The 23,704-nt window shown below is 43.6% G+C and overlaps 1 protein-coding gene and 1 pseudogene across 5 annotated transcripts in view; both read right to left on the reverse strand.

Annotated features, from left to right (window-relative positions):
- RXFP1 (relaxin family peptide receptor 1) overlaps positions 1 to 23,704 on the reverse strand; it is a 147,703-nt gene that overhangs the window by 24,750 nt on the left and 99,249 nt on the right. For all 5 annotated transcript variants that reach the window (XM_051831654.2, XM_051831657.2, XM_051831659.2 and 2 more), the window contains 5 exon segments: positions 20,301 to 20,372; positions 14,707 to 14,778; positions 14,546 to 14,617; positions 13,893 to 13,967; positions 2,037 to 2,108 (listed from right to left, as the gene is read on the reverse strand). In XM_051831654.2, the coding sequence (XP_051687614.1) occupies positions 2,037 to 2,108; positions 13,893 to 13,967; positions 14,546 to 14,617; positions 14,707 to 14,778; positions 20,301 to 20,372 (363 nt within the window).
- LOC127487142 (large ribosomal subunit protein eL21-like) lies at positions 15,834 to 16,418 on the reverse strand (annotated as a pseudogene).

Below are 23,704 nucleotides of genomic sequence, written 5' to 3' on the forward strand. Positions count from 1 at the left end.
TTAAGTGAAATAGAGATGGGCTTTGCAAGTAAAATAGTGAAAACCTCAATGCTTTACTCAAGAGCGTTAACAAGCTGTTTTAGACTAATCTCTTCCGTCTGCATAGCCTGTCTAGTATAACTCACACATGAGAGCACTCGTACCCATTGGGTAGTTGATGCCATTTTGGGTGTGGCTGCCTAGGGAAGTCTAAGCAGGATCAATTCAGAGGAATCTCTAGTTTGCGATGTTGAATCAGAATGATTCTTGACAGTTCATTTCTGTGCTGATGTCATGGGTTATCAGCTAGCTTAAAGAACTAACTCAGAAAAGATTTAAACGTTTTCTAGGACTTTAAGCGTTCTCTGGTATGTCTCCAGGTTGGTTTTCCCTCATCCTTCAGTATAGATGCCCTTGACAGCCTCTGTGGATTGGCTCCAGGCCCCTGTGGATACCAGAATCCATGGGTACACCAGTCCCCTGTATGAAATGGGGCAGAATTTGCGTATAACCTATACATTTTCTCCCATATCTATCAGACTATCTCCAGATTACTTATAATACCTAACACAGTGTAAATTCTATGTGAATAGCTGTGCTGTATGGGTTAGGGAATAATGACAAGAAAAAAGAAAGGTCTGTGCATGTTCAGAGCAGATACAATTAAAAAGTATCTTCGACCTGAGGTTGGCTGAGTCTTTAAACGCAGGACCTGTGGTTTTGGAGGGCTGACTGTATTTTTCCTTCCCACCGCTCCAAAGCATCACTACCTTCTAACATTCCTTGACCAAATATCACCAACACATGGCAGGAGGAAACCCACAAAATATTTCTTAATACAGAGGTTTCCTTATAAATAAACAGAGAGCAGAAAAGGAATTCTAAGTTTTTTAGAAATATATTTGGTCTGTGTTTTTTATGTACCATTTGGTTTCCTTTCAGCAATTTCTAAGAACTATTTACACGAGTGATATAAAACATCCTGTACTTGAACACTGCTGGACTCAGCCAGCAGGAGAGCTCAGATTTCTCATTGTCTGTAGCCCATCAGAATGGGGGACATAATTGGAGAAAATATCACATTTTTATTGTATCAATGGTAGCTATTGTATTGCTTCTACACAGGGTCCCATGTCTCTAGGATTACGGTTTTCAAACTTTTCCCATGGTAAACCACAGTAGAAAAATGTATTTTAGACTGAGACATAAATACACATGTACAACACATCTAAGACTCATAAAACAGTCCACATATTATATGCATTGCACTCTGACATACTTAATTCAATTCTGTTTCATTTAAAAAATGCTATTCAGGGTACACTAAATTGACTGTGCTTCATAGTTTTCATCACCTACTTGCGAGTTCCAGTCTACAAACTCTGTAAATACAAATGGCAAGTGACAGGCTTGGAATTTCAGGTTGAAGGGAAGTCCCAACATCCTACAGTTTCATACAAAGGCACTATGATTTTAAAATACATCAGTAAGGCATTAGGAGAAATTATATACAATGATTTTCTAGGGTTAATCTGGTGTCCATAATTATACCCTCACAGTGTGAGCACTCTGCATACTCCCAAAGCTGTATATACGAAACACATGAGAATGGAACTTGTATATCTTAAATTGAAAACCAGAAAAGAAGTAACTCGCTTTCACAATTATAAAGAGAAGCAATCCTTGCAGTAACAATTTGCAAAGGAGAAGCATTCTTGTGGACTAAGAAGATACAACAATGCTGCACAAACAGATTCATGAGCGGATCCCAGGGTTCCGTGAGAGCTGCTTTGCTTTCAAATGGGTCTGCAAATCCCTTACGTTTGACAAAAACAGGCCTCGGCTAGTGCACTGTCACGTGATGATACATGGTTGTCGCAGTCTGTGATTTCTCTTGTGTTGAATTTTATGTTCTTCATTTTCAACCAACTTCAGGCTGAGAGTGGATATTTGTCATAATCACTATGGATGGTTGTGTTAACTTCTACCAACACACATGATTAATTTTGCTTGTAAGGAGCTACAGCATTATTTCGAAAGCATGAAATTTTACTTACAAAACAGTTAAATTAGTGCAGGACATAAAAGTCAAGTTTCTTAATTTATGAATATGGTTGCCTTCCAAGTCCCTGGAACATAAAAATAAAACATGATAAAGGTAAGTTTTAATCATAGGCCAATAAATTGGTTAAGAATTATTTGTCTTCTAATAAAACATTTTTCTTCATGCCCTATTTATTTCACATAGACTCTCTTAGAGTCACTTATGTAACAGTTGAAGTGATATATGTAAATCCACATTTACTATTTTTTATATTCGTGCAAGTGTTTTGAGTCAACCTGAATGTAAATTATTCTGAGAAATTAAATGAATGAGAAATCGAGCTGAAAACATTTGTTATGGCAAGTACTGAATTTATAAAGAGATACTTTTTCAAAAGCTTTTATTTAATGAACACACATTTCATAGGGACAACTTTAGGAATATACTGGTTCTTCCCCCAACACCCTCCCTCCCAACCCCACTCCTGTCCCACCTCCTACTCTCTTTCTCGTTCTATTTTTCATTAAGATTCTTTTTTTAAAAAAGATTTATTTGTTTGACAGGTAGAATTACAGACAGTGAAAGAGAGACAGAGAAAGGTCTTCCTTCCGTTGGTTCACCCCCCAAATGCCACTATGGCTAGAACTATGCCGATCTGAAGCCAGGAGCCAGGTGATTTTCCTGGTCTCCCACGTGGGTGCAGGGCCCAAGCACTTGGGCCATCCTCCACTGCCTTCCCGGGCCACAGCAGAGAGCTGGACTGGAAGAGGAGCAACTGGGACTAGAACTGGGCGCCCATATGGGGTGCCGGTGCTGCAGGCAGAGGATTAACCAAATGAGCCACGGCGCCGGCCCCAAGATTCATTTTTAATTTAACTTAATATAGAGAAGACCAACTGTATACTAAGTAAAGATTTCAACAGTTTCCCCCCGCACACATACACACACACAACATATAAAATACTATTTGAGAACAAGTTTTGCAGTTAATTCTCGTAGTACAACTCATTAAGGACAGAAGTCCTGCATGAGGAGTAAGTGCACAGTGACTTCTGTTGTTGATTTAACAATGGACAGTTCAAGAGATATTTCATGGTGGACTATATTAAACTTTTTTCCAGAGTTCCTGGTGTTATTTCCCAAAGCAGTGTGATCCTATTTTGCAACAGGTTGCCTAAGATTCTATTATTGTGGCAGAGTTGCTATTGCCAAAGTATTATTCAGCTCCTACTGTCTTAGCCTAAAATTCTCAGTAGCCTTTCACCACTGGGAATACTCTTGTTGGCTTTTTTTTCTGTCACAAAGGCCAGTGTAGAGAGAGAACAGGCCGCCCTTGGCTTTTTGCTCTCAGTTCAGTATATGAAGGGCACTTCAAGTAGTTCACAGGAAATGTGAATTATGACAATGCTATGTAAGGTTGCCAACATTTGTTTTTAAAGATTTAGTTGAAAGGCAGAGAGACACGAGATAGAGAGGTGGAGAGAGAGAGAGAGAGGGAGGGAGGGGGGGAGAGAGAGAGAGAGAGAGAGAGAGAATTTTCCATTTGCTGGTTCACCTCCTAGATTCCTATAACAGCCAGGGCTGGGCCAGGCTGAAGCCAGGAGCCCAGAACTCCATCCATGTTTCCATACATGAGACGCACACGCGTGGGCCCCCTGCTGACTTCCCAGGCCCTTTGGAAGAAGCTGGATTAGCAGCTGGAGCCCACATTAGTACTCTGATGTAGGATGTACCTGCAAGTGCACCCAAGCGCTTAACATACTGCCACAATGTTCACCTCAGACACAAAACGATTTTTATATCCAAATAAACTCCTTTTAAGATTTCACTTTACACAAGCCTTTTGCCACGTCCTTGTAGATTATCCCTGAGTTCCCTTGCTTTACACAAGGAAGAACTTTGAGTATCAAAATTTATAAAAAAAAAAAAAAACTTACATGTCTTGTTCATGTTCTATTTTGTTAACTTTTTTCCCATTATTTTGTAAGTAGATGCATGGTGGAAATTTGTAGAACAGAAACAGGGGGTTAGCTGAGATTTAGCGATATACTTTGCTTTCAGAAGTAAATTATGGTCCTTAAATCTACTTGTCAGGCTGGCGCCGCGGCTCACTAGGCTAATCCTCCGCCTGTGGCGCTGGCACACTGGGTTCTAGTCCCGGTCGGGGCGCCGGATTCTGTCCCGGTTGCCCCTCTTCCAGGCCAGCTCTCTGCTGTGGCCAGGGAGTGCAGTGGAGGATGGCCCAAGTGCTTGGGCCCTGCACCCCATGGGAGACCAGGAGAAGCACCTGACTCCTGGCTTTGGATCAGTGTGGCGCGCCGGCCACGGCGGCCATTGGAGGGTGAACCAACTGCAAAGGAAGACCTTTCTCTCTGTCTCCTTCTCTCTCTCTCACTGTCCACTCTGCCTGTCAAAAAAAAAAAAAAAAAAAAAAAAAGAATCTACTCGTCTATCCCAGCACTTGATTTATCTACTGGTAGCATTAGAACATAAAGCTATTCAGAAATAAGTGCATGCACAATATATGAGCAGAAGTGTGATGCAGCAACTAAAGTCTATAAAAGGAACATAGAGAGCCTTAACAGAAGTGCCCATCATTTTCTGGCCAGGTTCCCTGTGGGACTGAGTTCTGTGACTGCATCACAAGTAGACACAGACAAATCAAAATATACACGGAAAACCTGGAAGATCAGCTGTAAGGGATCCAGGAATCAAGCTGACCAAAGAGCAAAATAAGAACGACCTATCTGAAGTCAGGCTGTAGATCTGAATTTTTCCATGTTGTATCAGATTGCAAAATTAGATGTATTGATTGGAAGACAAAAACCATAAAAAATTAAGGCTCAACTCTTGAACAATCTGCGGTGTCTACAGAATAAGCTTTTTATTACTAGGCATTTAGCAGAGATGATAAGCCATGTCTCAACAGTTCTGCAGACATGACTGCTGTACCGCATAGATACTGCTTTAGAATCTTAAGTCCAGATCACCAGTCAAAAGAAAAATTTGTGCTCTTCTATTAGATTGGAAGATGGGCACTTAGTGGGTTAGATTTGGCCAAAGCTGTTGGCCTCTCATCATGAATATCTTGGATGAAAGGCTCCATAACCTTTTCTCATTTTATTGCTGTTATTGTTTATCCACCACCAGGTGGAGATGCTCTCTTGAATCTCAAAAAAATCCTCTTTATAAGGTGACTTGATATTCGTGTTTAGCTACCTAAGTAACTTTGGCTTCTTTTAAGACGTAAAAAATATTTGTCAGAACTACTTTAGTAATCTGTAAAATTGGGTAAGAAGTACTCATTGAGGTACAAATCAGGAGCTTTGAGTTTATCTCCAAGATGTAAATTTGCTTTTACTCTCTCCGTCATATTAGGAGTCTTAGTCTTCGACACACAGGGATCTGGACTGTGGTGTAACAAAAAGCATGAAAAACAAACCACTGCCAAAAGACAAACCTGCTTCTTCCTCTCTAGTTCTAAGCTGTAAGAGAGGTGTTTTTCTGACCGTATGTTTAGAATACCTCGTTTTCCACTTAATCAGCCCCTGCATCCAATCACTTTTTTTCTCCTTTACGCAGGGTAGAATTGGATAAAAATGAGGATTTTAGTTTTCTTTTCTTTTTTTTTTTTTGACAGGCAGAGTGGACAGTGAGAGAGAGAGACAGAGAGAAAGGTCTTCCTTTGCCGTTGGTTCACCCTCCAATGGCCGCCGTGGCCAGCACACCACGCTGATCCGATGGCAGGAGCCAAGTACTTATCCTGGTCTCCCATGGGGTGCAGGGCCCAAGCACTTGGGCCATCCTCCACTGCACTCCCGGGCCACAGCAGAGAGCTGGCCTGGAAGAGGGGCAACCGGGACAGAATCCGGCACCCCGACTGGGACTAGAACCCATTGTGCTGGCGCCGCAAGGCGGAGGATTAGCCCATTGAGCCATGGCGCCGGCCAAGGATTTTAGTTTTCTATCTGATGAGCAATAAGGACAAAACTGACAATACCCATTCCTTTTCTTCATTTGAAGCAAGCAAGGCTCTTTACCCTCTATCCACCTGCTCCCCTAACTTTGAAATGTTTCTGGCTTCTGTTTTACAAAGGAAATTGGAGTGATGATGGGGGAAAGCCCTCGACTTCCTGCCTGCCTAGCAATTTACCTGTATGTGCACCTGGTCTCCTTGTGGTCTCAGAGGAAGAGACGGCCCTTCTCCTGTTTTGGGCTAATTTCCCCATCTGTTTTCCAGGGTCTGGTTTGTCTAAGTATTTGTCTTAAAGTAACGGTCAGTTTTTGTGAATAGTCTTTGGGTATTTTTTCCTTTCAAGTTTATATCCATTTGGATCAGGTGCAGGTGCATATTACAGAAACCCAACCATAAAAGCACAAATTCAGAGTTTTATTTATTTATTTAGCAACAAAATCTAGACTTAGGCAGCCTGGCACTGGTAGTTTTCAAAGTTCTTAGGAAGCCAAGATCTTTCTCATGTCCTGTTCACACAACCTTGTCCATGTGGTGTAAGACGTTGCTGAAGTTTGAGTCATTATATTCATTTTTCTGGCTAAGGAAGGAAAAGGAAAGACCTAACTCTCTCTGGGGAGATTTTCCAGAAGCCGCACACCGCTCTGCTTCCGTCTGTGTCGTTGGAACGTAGACACACGGCTCTACACGGAAGGAGGGCAGTCTGGCAATGCTGGGCACAGGCTTGTTAGATTAACCAGTTCTGTCACTGAGGAGGGGAGGTGCGGTTTGATATCTCAGAGTTAATGCGCTAGTTATGTTGTTCAGGTCTGCAGCCTTTTTCTGGGGTAGGGGGAGTGCTTCTACTTGATCTTCCATGGACTGCGAAGATGATCCTTTGATGCCTATGTATGCCAACTCTTCCTTTTGGCTGCCATATGAATGTTTTTGGTGCATATAAACTCCTAACAGAGTACCTTTTAATCTTTTTATTTTACTTTTAAATTTTTAAAAAAGATTTATTTATTTGCAAGACAGAGTTATAATAAGAGGGAGGAAGACAGAAGGATATTCTCCATCTGCTGGTTCACTCCTCAAGTGGCTTTAACAGCTGGGGCTGGGCCAGCCTGAAGACCGCAGCCTGGAATTCCATCCGAGTCCTGGAGCAGCCAGGACTCAAAGTGGTGCTCAGAGGGAATGTTGGTGTCGCAGGCAGTGGTCTGACCTGCTGTGCCACAACACCAGCCCCATGGAATATCCTTCCTTGGAAACTACAACTATAGCATGAAAATGTCCTTCTTTGTGTTGCTTAATGCATACTGGCCAGCATTCCTTCTACTTGTATTAAAGAATGATGGTTTAGGAGCCAGCATTGTGGCCTAACACGTTAAAGTGCCAGCATCCCACATAGGCCAGTTCAAGTCCTGACTGCTCCACTTCTGATCCAGCTCCCCGCTAATGTGCCTGAGAAAGCAGAAGATGCCTTGGTCTCCTGCCCCCACATAGGAGACCTGGAAGAAGCTCCTGGCTTTTGTCTGGCCCAGCCCTGGCCACTGTGGCCATTTGGGGAATGAACCAGCAGATGGAAGACCTCTCTTTCTCCTTGCCTCTCCCTCTCTCTGTAACTCCACCTTCAAAATAAATTTTAAAAAATGATGTTTTTGTTTGTATTTACATGGCACATTTTAAAAATTGTATCTACTTCAGGTGTTTGATATGTTTTGATATATATGTACACAGAGAAATGATTACTACAGTCTAGCAAGTGAACACATGTCTATTTCAACGTGATTTCATTTCCTTTGGATATATTCCCAGAAATTGATTGCTGGGTCACACGGCAGTTCTATTTTTTGGGAAGATCTTTATTTTTTCATACTGATAGTACTAATTAATATCTCCACTAACAGTGTACAAGGCTTCCCTTTTCTCCACATCCTCAATGACACCTGTCCCCTTTGGTCTTTTTTATAATAGCCATTTTATTGGTGTGATAGATGTCTGATTGTGGTTTTAATTTGCATTTCTCTGCTGATGAATGATATTGAACATTTTTTTATGTAGCTGTTGACTACTTGTATGTTTTCTTTTTAGGTCCTTCGCCCAATCTATTTTCTTCTTAACAGGTGAGTTCATCCCACTTAGAATCACTGACATGACTAATATAGTTAGCTTCATTCTGCTATTTAAAAATATCATATTGGGGCCGGCGTTGTGGTGTAATGGGTAAAGCTGCCACCTGCAGTGCCCGCATCCCATATGGGTGCCAGTTCGAGCATCGGCTGCTCCACTTCCAATCCAGCTCTCTGCCATGGCCTGGGAAGGCAGTAGAAGATGGTCCAAGTGCTTGGGCCCCTGCACCCTCATGGGAGACCCTGAAGAAGCTCCTGGCTACTGATCAGCACAGCTTGCTGTGGCCATCTGAGGAGTGAACCAGTGGATGGAAGACCCCTCCCTCCCTCCTCTGCCTCTCCTTCTCTCCGTGTGTAACTCAAACTTTTTAAAAAAATATTTATTTATTTATTTGAAAGTCAGAGTTACACAGAGAGAGGAGAAGCAGAGAGAGAGAGAGGTCCTCCATCCTATGGTTCACTCCCCAGTTGGCAGCAATGGCCAGAGCTGTGCTGATCTGAAGCCAGGAGCCAGGAGCTTCTTCCGGGTCTCCCACACAGGCACAAGAGCCCAAAAACTTGGGCCACCTTCTGCTGCTTTCCCAGGCCACAGCAGAGAGTTGGATTGGAAGTGGAGCAGCTGGTTCTTGAACTGGTGCCCCTACTGGATGCCAGCACTGCAGGTGGCAGCTTTACCCTCTATGCCACAGCGTTGGCCCACTGACTTTCAAATAAATAATAAATATTAAAAAAAATGTGATTTCATGGGTTTAGAAAGCTTTCACCAGATGATTTTAAAAAATTTACTTCCTTGGATATTTGTAAAGGTTTATATATTCTATTGGTGACCTTTATAATTATAACTTTACCCAATGTACTATTTGAGGATACTTCAAATAGTTTGTGGAACAATGAGTATTAAAAAGAAACTATGCTTGAATTAAAAAAAATTTTGCTACAAAGTAAACTTAGCTTTTAATTTCATTTTTCTATAAACTTTCTGAGGTGCCTTAGAATCTTCTCTTTCTCTTGACAGTGCTATTTCACCTCTTAATATAAGAAATGAGAAAATCAGTGTGCATTATCTCCCTTTCTGCTCCGCTACTTCTCTTCTACCACACGATCTGGTCAACTGCTGGCGCTCAACTTGGGATATCTACGTTTCTCTCTATCTATCTGCTACGGTTGGATGTGGTTTGAGTGTGTCTCCCAAAGGCCATGTGTGGAAAACTTGGCCCCTGGTCAGGGGGTGTTAAAAGATGGTAGAACTTTCATGCAGAGGAATCAGCTAACTAGAGGTGCTGACTAGAGCTGCCCTCCGGAGTGAAAGGGCTTGCGCCATTGTGGGTGAGCCTGACTCTTGAATCCCTGGTTTCCCGTCTCACGTGTGCTGTCTGCCTCTGGCGTGTGCTCCTGACACAGTGCCATCTGCCATGTCATGATGCAGCCAAGGGCGCTGTCCAGAGCCAAGCAGAGACCATCACCGTGCCCTTGTACTTCAGAATGGCAGCTAACTACACTTTCCTCTATACAGTACGCCACCTCACTATTCTGTTACAGGACAGAAAATGGACTAACACTCTTCCCTCTCTCTCTCTCTCTGAATATGTCCATTTTAAATGCATCTCCAACTCCAATGTCTTGTTTCAGCTCTACCGCTTCCGCTTTACGTGTTCTGAAACTACTTACTTTTCAGGTCTACATTGTCTTCCTGCCGAGCCTACTCCTTTATCACTACCTGATGTCCTCTTCATCCCCAGGGGAAGTGCTTGTTCTGAATTCTGTTTTCCAATGTTGAAATAGCTCCTTTCATTTTATTTTAAAAGCTACAATTGCCTTTCTTATCTTTCTCCTACAGTATGGGATATTTCTAGTTTCTCTGGTTGCATTAAGGCTTTCTTCTTCATCTTTGGTTTTCTGCAACTTGACTATGATTTGTTTGTTTATCTATTTTTTTTCCTAAGCGTGGGTTTTTCTGATGTCCTTAGACTTCTGGTTTGTTGTATTACGTTAATTGTGGAGAACTCTGTGCCATTATTTCTTCAGGCAATTCTTCTGTTGCGGTCTTCCCTCTTCTTTTTCTGTGACTGTTTATACCCCTGTTAGACAATTCTGTACTGTCCTGAAGCTCTGGGATACCCTGTTCTGTCTTCATACTCCTCTAGTCCTTGTTTTTGTTTCTGTTTGAAACCTTCCTATGCTTGTCTTCTAGGTCAATGACTCTTTCCTCAGCCGTGTTCAGTCTGCTTCTAAGCCCGTTGAAATAATTTTTAATCCACTTTAAAAATTTTAAATTAAGCTATTTTCATGTTATTTGAGAGAATATGAGTGGGAGTGAGAGAAATAGCTTCCACTGCTGGTTCATTCCCCAAATGCCAAACCATGCAGGGCTGGGCAAGGTAGAAGCCAGGTGTCTGGAACTCAGCCTGGGTCTCCCATGCAGGTGGCAGGGACTCAGGCACCTGAGCCATCTCCTGACGCCCCCCAGGGCGTGCATTGGACAGAAGCTGGACTGGAAGCTGGGGAGCCAGGTCTCAAACCCGGGCACTCTGATACAGGATGCCGCTGTCCCAAGTGGTGACTCAACTGCCGTGCCAAATGCCTCTCTTTATTCTCTGTTACACTTTTTATCTGCCTGCTCTCATTTTCCATTTGCTCATGCATATTTTCTCCCTTTTGCGTGATATCATTTAACTTACTCATCATAAGTATTTTCCTGTCTGTATTTGGAAGTGGTAACGTCTGAGTTACTGCAGGGTCTGGTTCTGTTGGTTGCTGCACACTCTGACACTGGACTTCTTGCCTTTTTCTTTTTTCTCTAAGGTGGCGAGGCTTCCTCAGCATTGCTACCCTCCCGTCTCTAGAAGCCAGACTCTAACGAGAGAGTTTCCTGTCCCCCTCAGTGGGCCCAACCCAGCGCTTCTTATCAGTGCAGGGCCCGGGCTGCAGGGCCCCTCTGCCCGCACCCCTGGGCCTGGCGCTCTGCTTCTGCCTCCTGTGCGTCCCTGGGTGCAGGAGCAGCTCTTCCAGTGCTTAAAGCTTTCGCTTCCTAAAAGAGGAGGACCTGGGGAAGAGGGCTGGAGTTCTGCGTGTTGCCAGGGAGGACTTGGTGGGTTCCTTACTCTTAGTTTTACGTGAGAGCCAGTGGAGCCAAAAGAATGCCTGTCAGTGACAGCTGATTCTCTGGAGTGTGACACTCCAGTGACTTTTGTGCTTTAGGCTGGCCTGCATAGGACCCTGCAGATCTGTCGGAATTTTAGCAGGTTCTTCACACCTGTTTTTTTTTTTTTTTTTTACAGGCAGAGTGGACAGTGAGAGAGAGAGAGAGAGAGAAAGGTCTTCCTTTGCCATTGGTTCACCCTCCAATGGCCGCCGCGGCCGGCGCCCCGCGCTGATCCGAAGCCAGGAGCCAGGTGCTTATCCTGGTCTCCCATGGGGTGCAGGGCCCAAGCACTTGGGCCATCCTCCACTGCACTCCCTGGCTACAGCAGAGAGCTGGCCTGGAAGAGGGGCAACCGGGACAGAATCTGGCGCCCTGACTGGGACTAGAACCCGGTGTGTTGGCGCTGCTAGGTGGAGGATTAGCCAAGTGAGCTGTGGCGCCGGCCCCACACCTGCTCTTATGATAGCCAGTGGTTCACCCTGTGCTCTGCCAAAGTGAAATAGTATTATGTGTCCCACCTCCCCTTGTTTCTTGGAATTTCATTTATTTGGTTGCCTTATGAGTGTGGCAACCACTGGACTAGAGGAAATCGGATTTTGTAGATTTTAAAGCTCTTTCTCATTAGTAGAGAGGGAGCAATGCTGTCCAGTGGTTTTCTTTTTGTAAGACTATATTGTTGGAATGCAATTGTAATATTTTATATACATTCTTCTGCATCTTTTGGGGGGATAATTCATATTTTTTAAGGAAAGTTGATTCTGAGGCATAGGTTCTTTTTTTCCTCCCAAGATTTAGTTACTTATTTGAAAGTCAGAGTTACAGAGCAGAGAGGCAGAGAGAGAGAGAGAGAGAGAGAGAAAGAGAGAGAAAGAGAGAGAAAGAGAGATCTGCCATTTACTGGTTCACTCCCCAAACAGTTGCAACAGCCAGAGCTGGGCCAATCTGAAGCTTCTTCCATGTCTCCCACATGGGTTCAAGGGTCCAAGGGTCCAAGTACTTGGGCCACCTTCCACTGCTTTCTCAGGTACATTGGCAGGAAGCTGGATCGGAAGTGGAGCAGAAAGGATTCAAACTGGTGCCCATATAGGATGCCGGCACCACAGGCAGCCAGTCAACTTCTATGCCACAGTGCTGGCCCCTTAATTGCTAATTTTTTATGTAATTATGGATTAAATGTGCTTCATTACTAAGTCTGGATTACTGAACATTAAGAGCTGTTAACGTATTCATTTGAAGAAACATCCAAGTACAACTTCATTGTTCTGAACTTGCCTGCCATCAGTGTAGGGTACAGTACTGGCCTTATCAAATCAAGACGCTCTCTGGATGTAGAAACTGTTTCTCCCTAAGGGGTCTCAAACAAGCATACTTCGAATTACCATCTTTGCTTCTTATTACTTGTGCTTTATTATCAAATTGATTGTTAACACTTCTTACTCCATGAATGTTTCTAGTCCCCTCCCTTTAATTTAGCATCTGTGATCTGCTGTGAGCTTAGAAACCAAACAATTCCTGACCGTTATCTGAGAATCTCCTACAGAGTAAGAGTCAGAGGGAGTTTTCATCATTTGATACTGTGTATACAGTTCTGTGATTAAAATTTTTAATAGTTATTCTTGGTTGTTTCTTTTTTGCTTGCATTCTAACCATGCAAATTTATTGACTAGTTGAACTCTGAATAGTAGAGTGATACTTATGACTTAGAGCAGAGCTACTGTGTTAAGCAGCTTTTTGTCCTGATAATGGAATAGCTGAAACCAGCTACTTGTGAAGGAAAGTGAAGTTTACTCTGGCTCATGGTTTTGGGGGCTCACAGTCGAGATGAGGTGGCCCACTGACGGGGCATCTGGTGAGTGGTCTGCAGGCAAGAGTCCTGAAATTGCACAGCATATCACAGGCCAACACTAGAGCGAGCACCCGAGTCTCTTACGAAGCCACCAGCAATTAATCATGAGGGTTCCACCTTAACAACCCAACCCAACCCAACCCAACCCAACCCAACCCAATCTAATTCCATTCCATTCCATTCCATTCCATTCCATTCCATTCCATTCCATTCCATTCCATTCCATCCCATCCCATCCCATCCCATCCCCTTTCTAAATGCACGACCCCCAAATACCAAATTGGATTAATTGCCACTTTCTTAGTCCTATTAACAGAATACTTTGGGGACCAAGCCTTTAAACTTGGGGCCTTTGGGGGACGTTCAACATCCAAATATCCAAATCATAGTAGCTACAGTTTAAATTCCACGAAATATATTCTATTGGGATTAGGCTATAAAAGCAAACACTGGAGATCAAATTCTAATAATTTAGGATTTAGGAATTAAACTCTACTGATGTAGCCTCCCTGTACCGGATGAACAGGCGGGGAAAGGAGGGGATGTAGTGTACATATGATGAGGCTCTTTCTGTCTTTGTTCTCCCTGGCTCAGAAGTATTTATTTGCAATGTTTTATTTTTGGTGAGATTTTAGATAAGTTAGATAATGATGTTTAATATCAAATTATGCTAATTTGAGGAAACGTGATATAACACTAACAACCTTATTATTTTCTAAAAAAATCCTGATATACAAAGGAATTTGGCAAACCAGAGAATTTAGTTGACATCTTTAAAAAAAGATGAGGTGACTTACAGCCAGTGGAGTCTGGGCATGTGCTGACAAAGAGGTTTATCAGGCAAACGGGTGATGACGTTGTCCATCAGCACCCTGAAAAACACCGGCAACCGAGTGAGCCCCGTTTTTCTGCTTCTTTTCTCATCTTAAGCCAAACATGGTCTTATCATTATTCTTATGAAATCCTAAAAATGTACTAAATGAGTGTTTTTCCCTCTAACTTTTTTCTGTAAGTCCTGTTATAGTTGAGTGCGTGACAGTAGTAAAATTTTGACAAATAATAGTTATTACATGGAGGAAGCAGAAATGTTAGGAAAAAAGTCAGTGCCCTTCAACAGTGTGTAGGTAAAAAGAGGTGATTTTAAATGAACTTTTCTTTGTTTACCAGGCTCAATATAGTATAGTAGTGGAATGCTTAAGAACATTTCCATAAAATATGAGATTATCAAAAGATTCACTTTTGATCATCAGACATGCTGGAAAACAGAAAGCCATATAAAACCGTTGGAACTACAAATGGCCTTGGAGAATATCATTAAGAGATGATTTCCAGTTGAAAAGGCTTTTTTCCGGTTTTAAACAATTTTACATCTAATGCTATTAAACTTAAAGCATTAATTTTTATTCGTCTTTTCCTTCAGTTGAAATGTCTGCTTTAACTGAGTACTTACAAGAGAATAAGAGAATTTAGTCCATAAAATGTAAGTGGGGAAATCCGATTGATGTGATTATCTTCAATTATCCTGCCAGCCAGAAGAAAAAAGTGGGTTCACTTACGTGTTTTTAGAGCATCACAATAGATACGACAGAATGCCACATAAACCGAACCTACAGCCATTCTAGTCTGCGGAGGTCTTCAAACACACCTGGCTTCAGGGAGGTGATTCTGTTATGGCTGAGATATCTGGAAAAGGAGAGATTAGACCTCAGTGGCGCTGTACCCTCTTGATGTTTTGCAGTGCAGAGAGTAAAAACAATAACCGCTCATCTCGAGTTTTCTTAGCTACCATCTTGCCACTTCCTGCCTTCGAATCTCCAGACATTCCCATGGCTCACAGTGTTTCACCATAATCAATGAGCCTGCTTATTCATTCACCTATTTGTTTGTTCACTAAAGTGCCTGAGCACCCTCTTTCTGCCACCATGGCGAAGTATGTCACTGCTTCTTTGAGGGGCTTCACGTCTAGAGGGGAGAGAGCATGTGACTGGGTGATGATTAAGCTACTATGGTTTGAATGCTGCCACTGAAACTCATCTTGACATTTAATCCCAGTTGTTGGGTATTGCGTAGGACCGGGTGAGACCTTTAAGAAGTAACTGGGCTTTGTCATAAAAGGGAGCTTTCTCCTGCTTGCTTGCTCTTGCCATGTAATGCCCTGCACTTCTTCGGGGCTGTGCAAGGAGTTCCCTCCAAGGAGAAGGGCCCTATCAGATCTTGAACTTCCCAGCCGTTAGAACCATGAGCTGAGCAAATCCCCCCTTCCCTATAAATGACCCAGACTGTGGCATTCAGCTACTGCAACAGGAAACAGATGGAGACGGGCGGGTGTACGCTGTGTGGTTGCGGTGACACTGCAGAACACCAGCGCTGGATTTGCCAGGCCAGGGCAGCCGAGCACGAAGGAATGAGGAGACAGGGAAGCTTGGCTGAGGGAGGCACATGGAGAAATGAGAGCAGCATTCCCAAGCTCAGAGGGCAGAGGCTACTCCAGGCAGAGGAAGTGGCTTATGCGAAAGCAGTAGCACCAGAAGGAGGGATAATTAAGGGCAATTCGGTGAAGGCTGTGAGGAGACAGGACGTGAACCTGGGAGACAGCCTGGTCTTGTTCTGGATACAAGGACGTGGCAAGTCTTGCACAGAGTCTAACCCTGCCTTTCCGATGCAACTGTACTTCCCACCCTCCTGCAACGTGCAGGAACTCGGTTCTGTGTGTAGATCTCCCCCTCTTGCCATGTTCATTTCTTTTTTTTTTTTTTCAATTAGGTCTTATTTATTTATCTTACATTTATCATGCCATGAATTCATAAGGAATGGGTTCCAGCAACTCAGGCTCCTTTTCATTGGTTCTGACAAAGTGGGCTTCTCTGGGTGGAGCAGGCTGATGCTTTAGTTGAACCCAGGTACCCTTCTCTTTGGCTTCCTTCTTTTTCTGATCATTTTCCTTCACACGTTTCAAGAAGCTATCTCAGCTCTTAGAGTGCTTAATGTGTTCAATACGCACATTTATTCTCTTGGCAAGAATCTTGCCCTTCACTTGTTTGTTTACAACAATGCCAACAGCATGCTGGGTAACATTGTGGACTCTTCCAGTTTTTCCATGGTAACATTTATGGGGCATTCCTTTTTGAACAGTACCCATTCCCTTGATGTCCACAATGTCACCTTTCTTGTAAATGCACATGTATGTGGCCAAAGGAACAACTCCATGTTTTCTGAAAGGCCTGAAGAACATGTACCGGGTACCTCGCCTCTTTCCCTTTGTGTTCGTCATCTTGGCGAATTACTGGAAGATGGCGGCTCCGGCCAAAAAGGCCATGTTCATTTCTATCTCAATCTCTTTAGTACAGTGATTCTCTGTGTTGTGTCTGCTAACAACCTCTTTTTCTTATTAACAGGGGGACTTTAAGCATGTAAATCACTCCTCTGAACCTTAGCTTTTCCAACTGTAAAATGGGGATAATCTCAACCCACTTCACAGGGTCGCTGTCACACTCTAGGCAACGCACTCCACAGCACCTGGCCATGTGCACAGTACTTGTACCACTGTGGTGCACAGACTCCCCCCAGCTCTTCCCTCTTCTTCCTTTCCATCTAGGACTCTGCAAGTGTTAGTTCAAGTTTCACTCCCGCAGATACATGGACAACACTGTTTTCTCTCTTTCCTCTGTTCTTCCATACCTCAGAGTCCACGTTCCGAAACACTTCTCCAGCCAGCAATCTGCCTTCCCCCACCAGGCTAGACTTTTGCTTCTGGGGAGGGGGGGATGGCCCCTCACATTAGAGCCACTGCTTTCTCTCCTCTGCAAACCTGGGACCCAGCTGTGCAGAGGGTGGGTTAATACACAACTTCACCATCTCCACACAGCCTCACGGGGCTCAACGAAATCCCACCGGTAAAAGGCCGTGGACCACCCCCGAACCCGGGGTCCTCTGCAGAGCCCAGGCCTCTTCCTTTTCCAGATTCATCCTTCACTGTTTGGGGCCTGAAGTGACCACTCCTTTCAGTGAATCCTAACAGCAGTTTTGGCTTGAGCAACACGGGTTTAGGACTGAAGCAATTTTTTCGTTGTTCCCCATCTTTGATCAGAACCTTCTAGAGAGTGAGAGGCATGCCCTCCACCTGAAATACTAGAGTAGGATCTGCCTACAGCCAGCATGTCTAGTTTATCTTTCTGTGCCTTCATGGGATCTCCCTGAAGAACCTGCACTCTGTAAGGGCTAAAGGATACACACGGATGAAGGCAGAGCATTTAGCTAATAATCACTTACGGAAGGCCAGATGTACATAGCAACTTTGATATGCAAACAATATTCCAGTGCTATGAAAAAATCAACAAAGGGGGCAGGGTTACGGGGCAGCGGGTTAAGCCTCTGTTTGTGATGACAGCATCCCATACTAGAGGGATTTTTTTTTTTTAATTTTATTTATTTGACAGACAGAGTTATAGACAGTGAGAGAGAGAGACAGAGAGAAGGTCTTCCTTCCGTTAGTTCACTCCCCAAATGGCCGCAAAGACCAGAGCTGTGCCGATCCGAAGCCAGAAGCCAGGTGCTTCCTCCCGGTCTCCTATACAGGTGCAGGGGCCCAAGGACTTGGGCCATCCTCTACTGCTTTCCCAAGCCACAGCAGAGAGCTGGACTGGAAGAGGAGTAACCGGACTAGAACCGGTGCCCATATGGGATGCCGGCGCTGCAGGCAGAGGATTAACTAGTGAGCCACGGTGCCGGCCCCAGAGGGATGGTTGAAATCCCAGCTGCTCCATTTCCAATCCAGCTTCCTGCTGATGTACCTGGGAAGGCAACAACTGATGGCCCACGTGCTGGGCCTCTGCCACCCAGGTGGGACACCTGAATGGAGTTCCTGACTTCTGGCTTTAGCCTGGCCTTGCCTGGGCTGTTGTAGCCATTTGAGGAGTGCACCAGTAGACGGAAAATTTCTTTCTGTGTGTCTTCCTGTCTCTGTCACTCTGCCTTTCAAATAAATAAATAAATAATTTTCAAAAAGACTATGAAAGAAGATGGAGGAACTTCTACACTTACTCTACAGTTCTGTACAGCCCTTTAAGATCTTCCTCCTCCTCCACTGCGCATTGAAGCAGCAGAGGCTGGTCGGTAAATTGAGTAGATTCAAGCAGAGAAATGTAGTCAGGAGCCTGAGGAGAATGCGCCCAGTGCTGACTGTGGGCGCTCTGCTAACACGCGGAAGGGCAGGCAGGGGTAAGAGGGAGAGGCCTTGCAGGCCACAGTCTCCTGTGGCTTTCTTCATTGTACCAAGGAGTGCTCAGGTGCTGCCTTGGCTCAGATGAAAACTCGGACCCCTTAGGCTACAAATCCGAGTGCAATCCACTTTCTGGTTAGGAGGGAGTATGGGGTGGCGTGAAAAACAAAGAAATGGGAATCTATGGAGTTGTTTATGTGATTTTTGGTTACATTTCCTTTTAGTTACTTCTTCTGGGAGGTTGCTCGATAGAACTCAATGAAATGGAACTTTGAAGAAGCCCTGTAACATTTCAGCCTTACGCATGATGAGATACTATTTCACAACCTTAAGATAGTTATTGTCAAAACAAACACCAAGGCTGACGTCGTGGCTCAATAGGCTACCTGCGGCGCCAGCACACTGGGTTCTAGTCCCGGTTGGGGCACCAGATTCTGTCCCAGTTGCCCCTCTTCCAGGCCAGCTCTCTGCTGTGTCCCGGGAGTGCAATGGAGGATGGCCCAGGTGCTTGGGTCCTGCACCTGCTTGGGAGACCAGGAGGAAGCACCTGGCTCCTGGCTTCGGATCAGCGCGAAGCGTTGGCCGCAGCGGCCATTAGAGGCCATTAGAGGGTGAACCAACAGAAAAGGAAGACCTTTCTCTCTGTCTCTCAACTGCTGTGCCAAGCAGTGTGGCTGTTCCTGAGAAAACCAGAGTGGGCTTATCATATGGACCATCAATTATACTTCAGTGTGTACCCAATAAGCACTGCCATATTCATAGCAGTGCTATTCATAATAATCAAAAGGCATGAGTAACCCAAATGTGCAGGGAGAGAGGATGGACAGACACAACTCACACAGAGTAGAACATCATTCAGCCTTAAAAAGGACATTCTGACATTTAACAATGCGGATGAACACTGAAGACACTGTGCTGAATGAAATGCGCCAAATACAAAACATCTGATGATTCCACTTCCATGAAGCACTTGGCTTAGTCTGGTCATAAAACTGAAGAGGGAAGCAGTGGTTTCCTGAGTCTGGGCAGAGGGGCATGGTGGAGAGGTTACACAACAGCATGAATGCAAACAATGCCACTGACTACAGTGGGGGCAGCCACTCGGCCTAGGGGTTAAGGTACCCAGGTTTCATGTTGTAGTGCTTAGGTTCAATTCCTGGCTCCTGCTCCTGATTCCAGCTTCCTGCTAATCTGCACCCTGGGAGGCAGGGGTAGTGGCTCGAGAGGTTGGGTCCTTGTCATACACACGGAGACCTGGAATGTGTTTCTAGCTACTGGCTCTTGGCTTACGCCCTGGTCAGCACCTGCCACTGTAGGCATTTGAGCAGTGAAGCAGCGGGTACAAGACCTCTCTCTTCCTCTCTCGCATAACTCCTTCCCTGTCTCTCAAATAAATACACACATTCACAAGATGTTTAAAATGACACATTTTATATTACATATATTTTACCGCAATTAAAAAGTGTTATTGTTTTAACTCTACATTTTACATATTTATAAAAGCAGGAGAAGTGAAAAAAGGATAACTAAATACCCAAGGAAGTCTGAATCTTCTTCTTCAAAAACATTATTATCAAACTTTCTTACTTTGACTTGATCCATTCAAATCCTCACTCCTGCCACAGTGGCTGATGTTCACAGAGTTCTGACTGTGTGCCAGGCACTGGTAGGCACCTCATGCTTTCCATGGATCTTCTTGTTTGTTCCAACAACCTTGAGGTGGGTGCTACTATGACTTGTCTTTTACAGCAGAAGGAACTAATGCTTAGGGTAACAAATGGCTCAAGGTCACACACCCAGCGAGTGATAAAATCAGGACAGAAGCCTCTCTGACCAAAATCCTGCGCTCTTGGCCAAGTGCTACACTGCTTCTCAGCACAATTTGCCAGCCTACTTGATGCTGTTGCGAGCACCAGGGCTGGTCCGGACTGGAATGGGTCAGGCTACCAGAACACCACAGAATGTGCAAATTGGCGCTGGTACTCACAGTTTAATAAGGTTGTGCAGCCCTCGGAAAGCATGGGTGGATATGGATCTAATCCTATTGTTCTGCAGGCACCTGTGAAAATTAAAACCCAAAATATGATAAAGCAGAACTTTAGCTTTGCAAGATGCAAGAGTTTGGTAATAATTGTAACATACATGTGAAGGTACATAATGCTTCTTAAAACGGTTCAGTGATAAATTTTATATTATGTGTGAGTTTCAATGATCACAATTGAAAAATTGCAAAAAGGTAAATATAATAATTTAGTATCAGGTGAATGTGATAACCATTACACTATGGAAACTCTAATAAAATAATTTAGTGAAGTGGCTATCATGTCATTTTATTTTGCCTTTAAATGCATGCATGATTAGGCTAGATTTATTAATTTAGAAATTCCAGTTTATTTAGTGTGGGGAGCAACTTGGACTAGACTAAGTTACTGGAATTAAGACTTATTCTATGCATCTGCTCTCCCACAATATGGTGCTGGGAGAGGAGAAAACAGCTTCTACGCAGCTGCCTCTTGCCAACTTGAGTGATGACCTCCAGGAGCTGATCCTGCTCCTGATTGGAGGAGAGCAGTGTACTCGGCGTGTGGGCAGCCGAGTTGGGATTGGCGGAAGAGGACTATAAAGGAGGGGAGAGACAACATGCACCAGGAACATCTAAGGGGAACATCTATCTGAAGGAACACCTGAGCAGCCCCCGAGAGAGCTGGCCGGCGGTGTGCCGCTCCCCTGCGGAAGTGGGGAAAGTGGCAGGGGGAACCGCCCTTCCACGGAGGTGGAAGGGACGGTAGCCAACCCGGGAAGAACCAGCAGCAAACCCGGGGAGGGCCGAGCAGACGAAAGAACAACGCAGGGTCCTGTGTCGTTCCTCCACAAAGAGGGGCAGCGACATAATGGTGCCGTGACTCGGATAGGAAGCCTAGGCAGAGTTTAGTGTTGTTCCTCCATGAAGAGGGGGAGCGACAATTTAGAAATTATAAGGGAAAAGAGATGAAAGTTAAAATTACTATTTAAATGTTCCAGGAATAAAGCTTTAGTGCACAGTAAAGCATTCACTAATCAAACACACCCAGAAGCCAGACTTTTCAACATTTCCTGAGACAATTCTTGAAATTTGTAAGAGCTTGACACAGTGCTGGCCAAACTACAAGTAAAGGGTGTTTTTAGTGTGACATACAATATTCCATGTTAGCTGCAAATGTGCTAAGCAAGTTAACCTCACTTTTATTATTTTGAAACTCCATGCCTTGCTTCAAGAAGAAATATAGAAGCAAAAGAGAAAATATAAATAAAAATAATTGGTACTAGAGGAATCTAAGTTAGAATGGAATGGCAAGACAAGAATGCAGGCTTTTATAGTTAAATAAAGCAATACCAACCTCTGATCTCCATTTAACTGGAGGTAGAAGGAAACAGGTATCAGAGAACAAGATACTGTATCATATGCACCTATGTAAGGCTCTATATGTCTATGTGTACCTGTCCCAGGTAGTCAGGAATGATAAAGGAAGGACTTTATGCCTGCCTTCTTGTTGTCATGCAGGTCTCCACTGGCCTTTAATGTGTCTTGAAGTTTATATATATATATATATACACACACACACACACACACATACATACACATATATTTATACCTGCAATTTATTATAAATTTTAGGAGCTAAAAGGGAGAAACAATATCAATGAAGTTTCAATTAATTAGAAATTTTGACTAAAAGAGATTTCCTATTTTCAAACATGCAGGAAACCTAACTTGTAAAATGTTAGTAACATATAGGAAACTTAACTTGTAAAATGTTAGTATAAAATTTATTCTGTACCTGACCATTTCACCACATACTATCAGCCTAATCATATGGTAGACAGTTCATCTTCTTTACTATATACAGAAGGACTTTTTAAATATTTCTATTTTTAAAGATTTTATTTATTTATTTGACAGGGTTACAGACAGTGAAAGACAGAGAGAAAGGTCTTCCTTCCGTTGGTTCACTCCCCTAATGACTGCAATGGCCTGAGCTAAGCTGATCCGAAGCCAGGAGCCAAGAGCTCCTTTCAGGTCTCCCATGTGGGTGCAGGGGCCCAAGCACTTGGGCCACCTTTTACTGCTATCCCAGGCTACAGCAGAGAGCTGGACCAGAAGAGGAGCAACCGGGACTAGAACCGGCTCCCATATGGGATGCCGGTGCCGCAGGTGGAGGATTAACTTACTGTGCCACGGCGCCAGCCCCCGTACAGAAGGACTTTTACATGCATTTATCTGTTTCTAAATGTTGCAAAGATCTGATAATCAAGAAACTGTATTGCATGGAGGTTTAGCCATGCTATACTTTAAATAACCAATGAGAACCTTTCTTTTTTTTACTAATCAGGCTATGTTGATCATTTTTTTACTTGGAACAAATTGACCACTTAAGAATTAATTCAATGTTCATTGTGCAAAAATGCTAAACTACTGTGATATATATACCTGAGTTTTTATATTTAGATTTGTGGTTTGGTAATAAAAAGTTTTAAATAATAAGATAATAAAAGGAAGATAAAAAGGAAAACCACTAAGGGAAGATATTTGTAATATATCTGACACAGTTCTCTGTACAGAATAAAGAACTCTTGACATTAGAATGAGACACATATATACATGCACAAATTTGTGGTCAAACCTCTTTCAAATATGTGGACATAAGGTGGTGCTACAGATCAGGAAAACTCTTCCATCAGGAAGATTCCAGCCATCAGGAGATAAATAACGAACTATCCCCTTGAAGTTTCTGTACTAGAACTTTTGAAAAACTTTTCTTTGTTGATTGATAAATGTTCAGAAGTTCTGTCAAGTCATTTCCATTGCAATTTTTACTTTCAAATGTGAAATACAGGGAGAGGGAGGGTGGCATGAAGGGAAGATTGTTGTGTTCTTAGAATTGTACCTATAAACTACAGTGTTAAAAATTAAAATTAAGGGGCCAGCGCTGCGGCGCAGCAGGTTAATGCCCTGACCTGAAGCGCCGGCATCCCATATGGGCGTCGGTTCTAGTCCGGCTGCTCCACTTCCGATCCAGCTCTCTGCTGTGGCCTGGGAAAGCAGTAGAAGGTGGCCCAAGTCCTTGGGCCCTTGCACCCATGTGGGAGACCTGGAAGAAGCTCCTGGCTCCTGGCTGCAGATCAGCGCAGCTCTGGCCATTGCGGCCATCTGGGGAGTGAACCAGCAGATGGAAGACCTCTCTCTCTCTCTCTCCTTCTCTGTGTAACTCTGACTTTCAAATAAATATCTCTTTAAAAAAATTAAAATTAAAAATAAAAATGTATTGTTCTGTAGATTATCTGGGTTTTCAGCACATTTCGCTGAATGAAGTGGGTTAATTTTTTTTTCTGATACTACTGTATTTCCTGCTG

The sequence above is a fragment of the Oryctolagus cuniculus genome, chromosome 8 (genome assembly GCF_964237555.1).
Source record: "Oryctolagus cuniculus chromosome 8, mOryCun1.1, whole genome shotgun sequence".
Lineage (NCBI taxonomy): Eukaryota > Metazoa > Chordata > Mammalia > Lagomorpha > Leporidae > Oryctolagus > Oryctolagus cuniculus.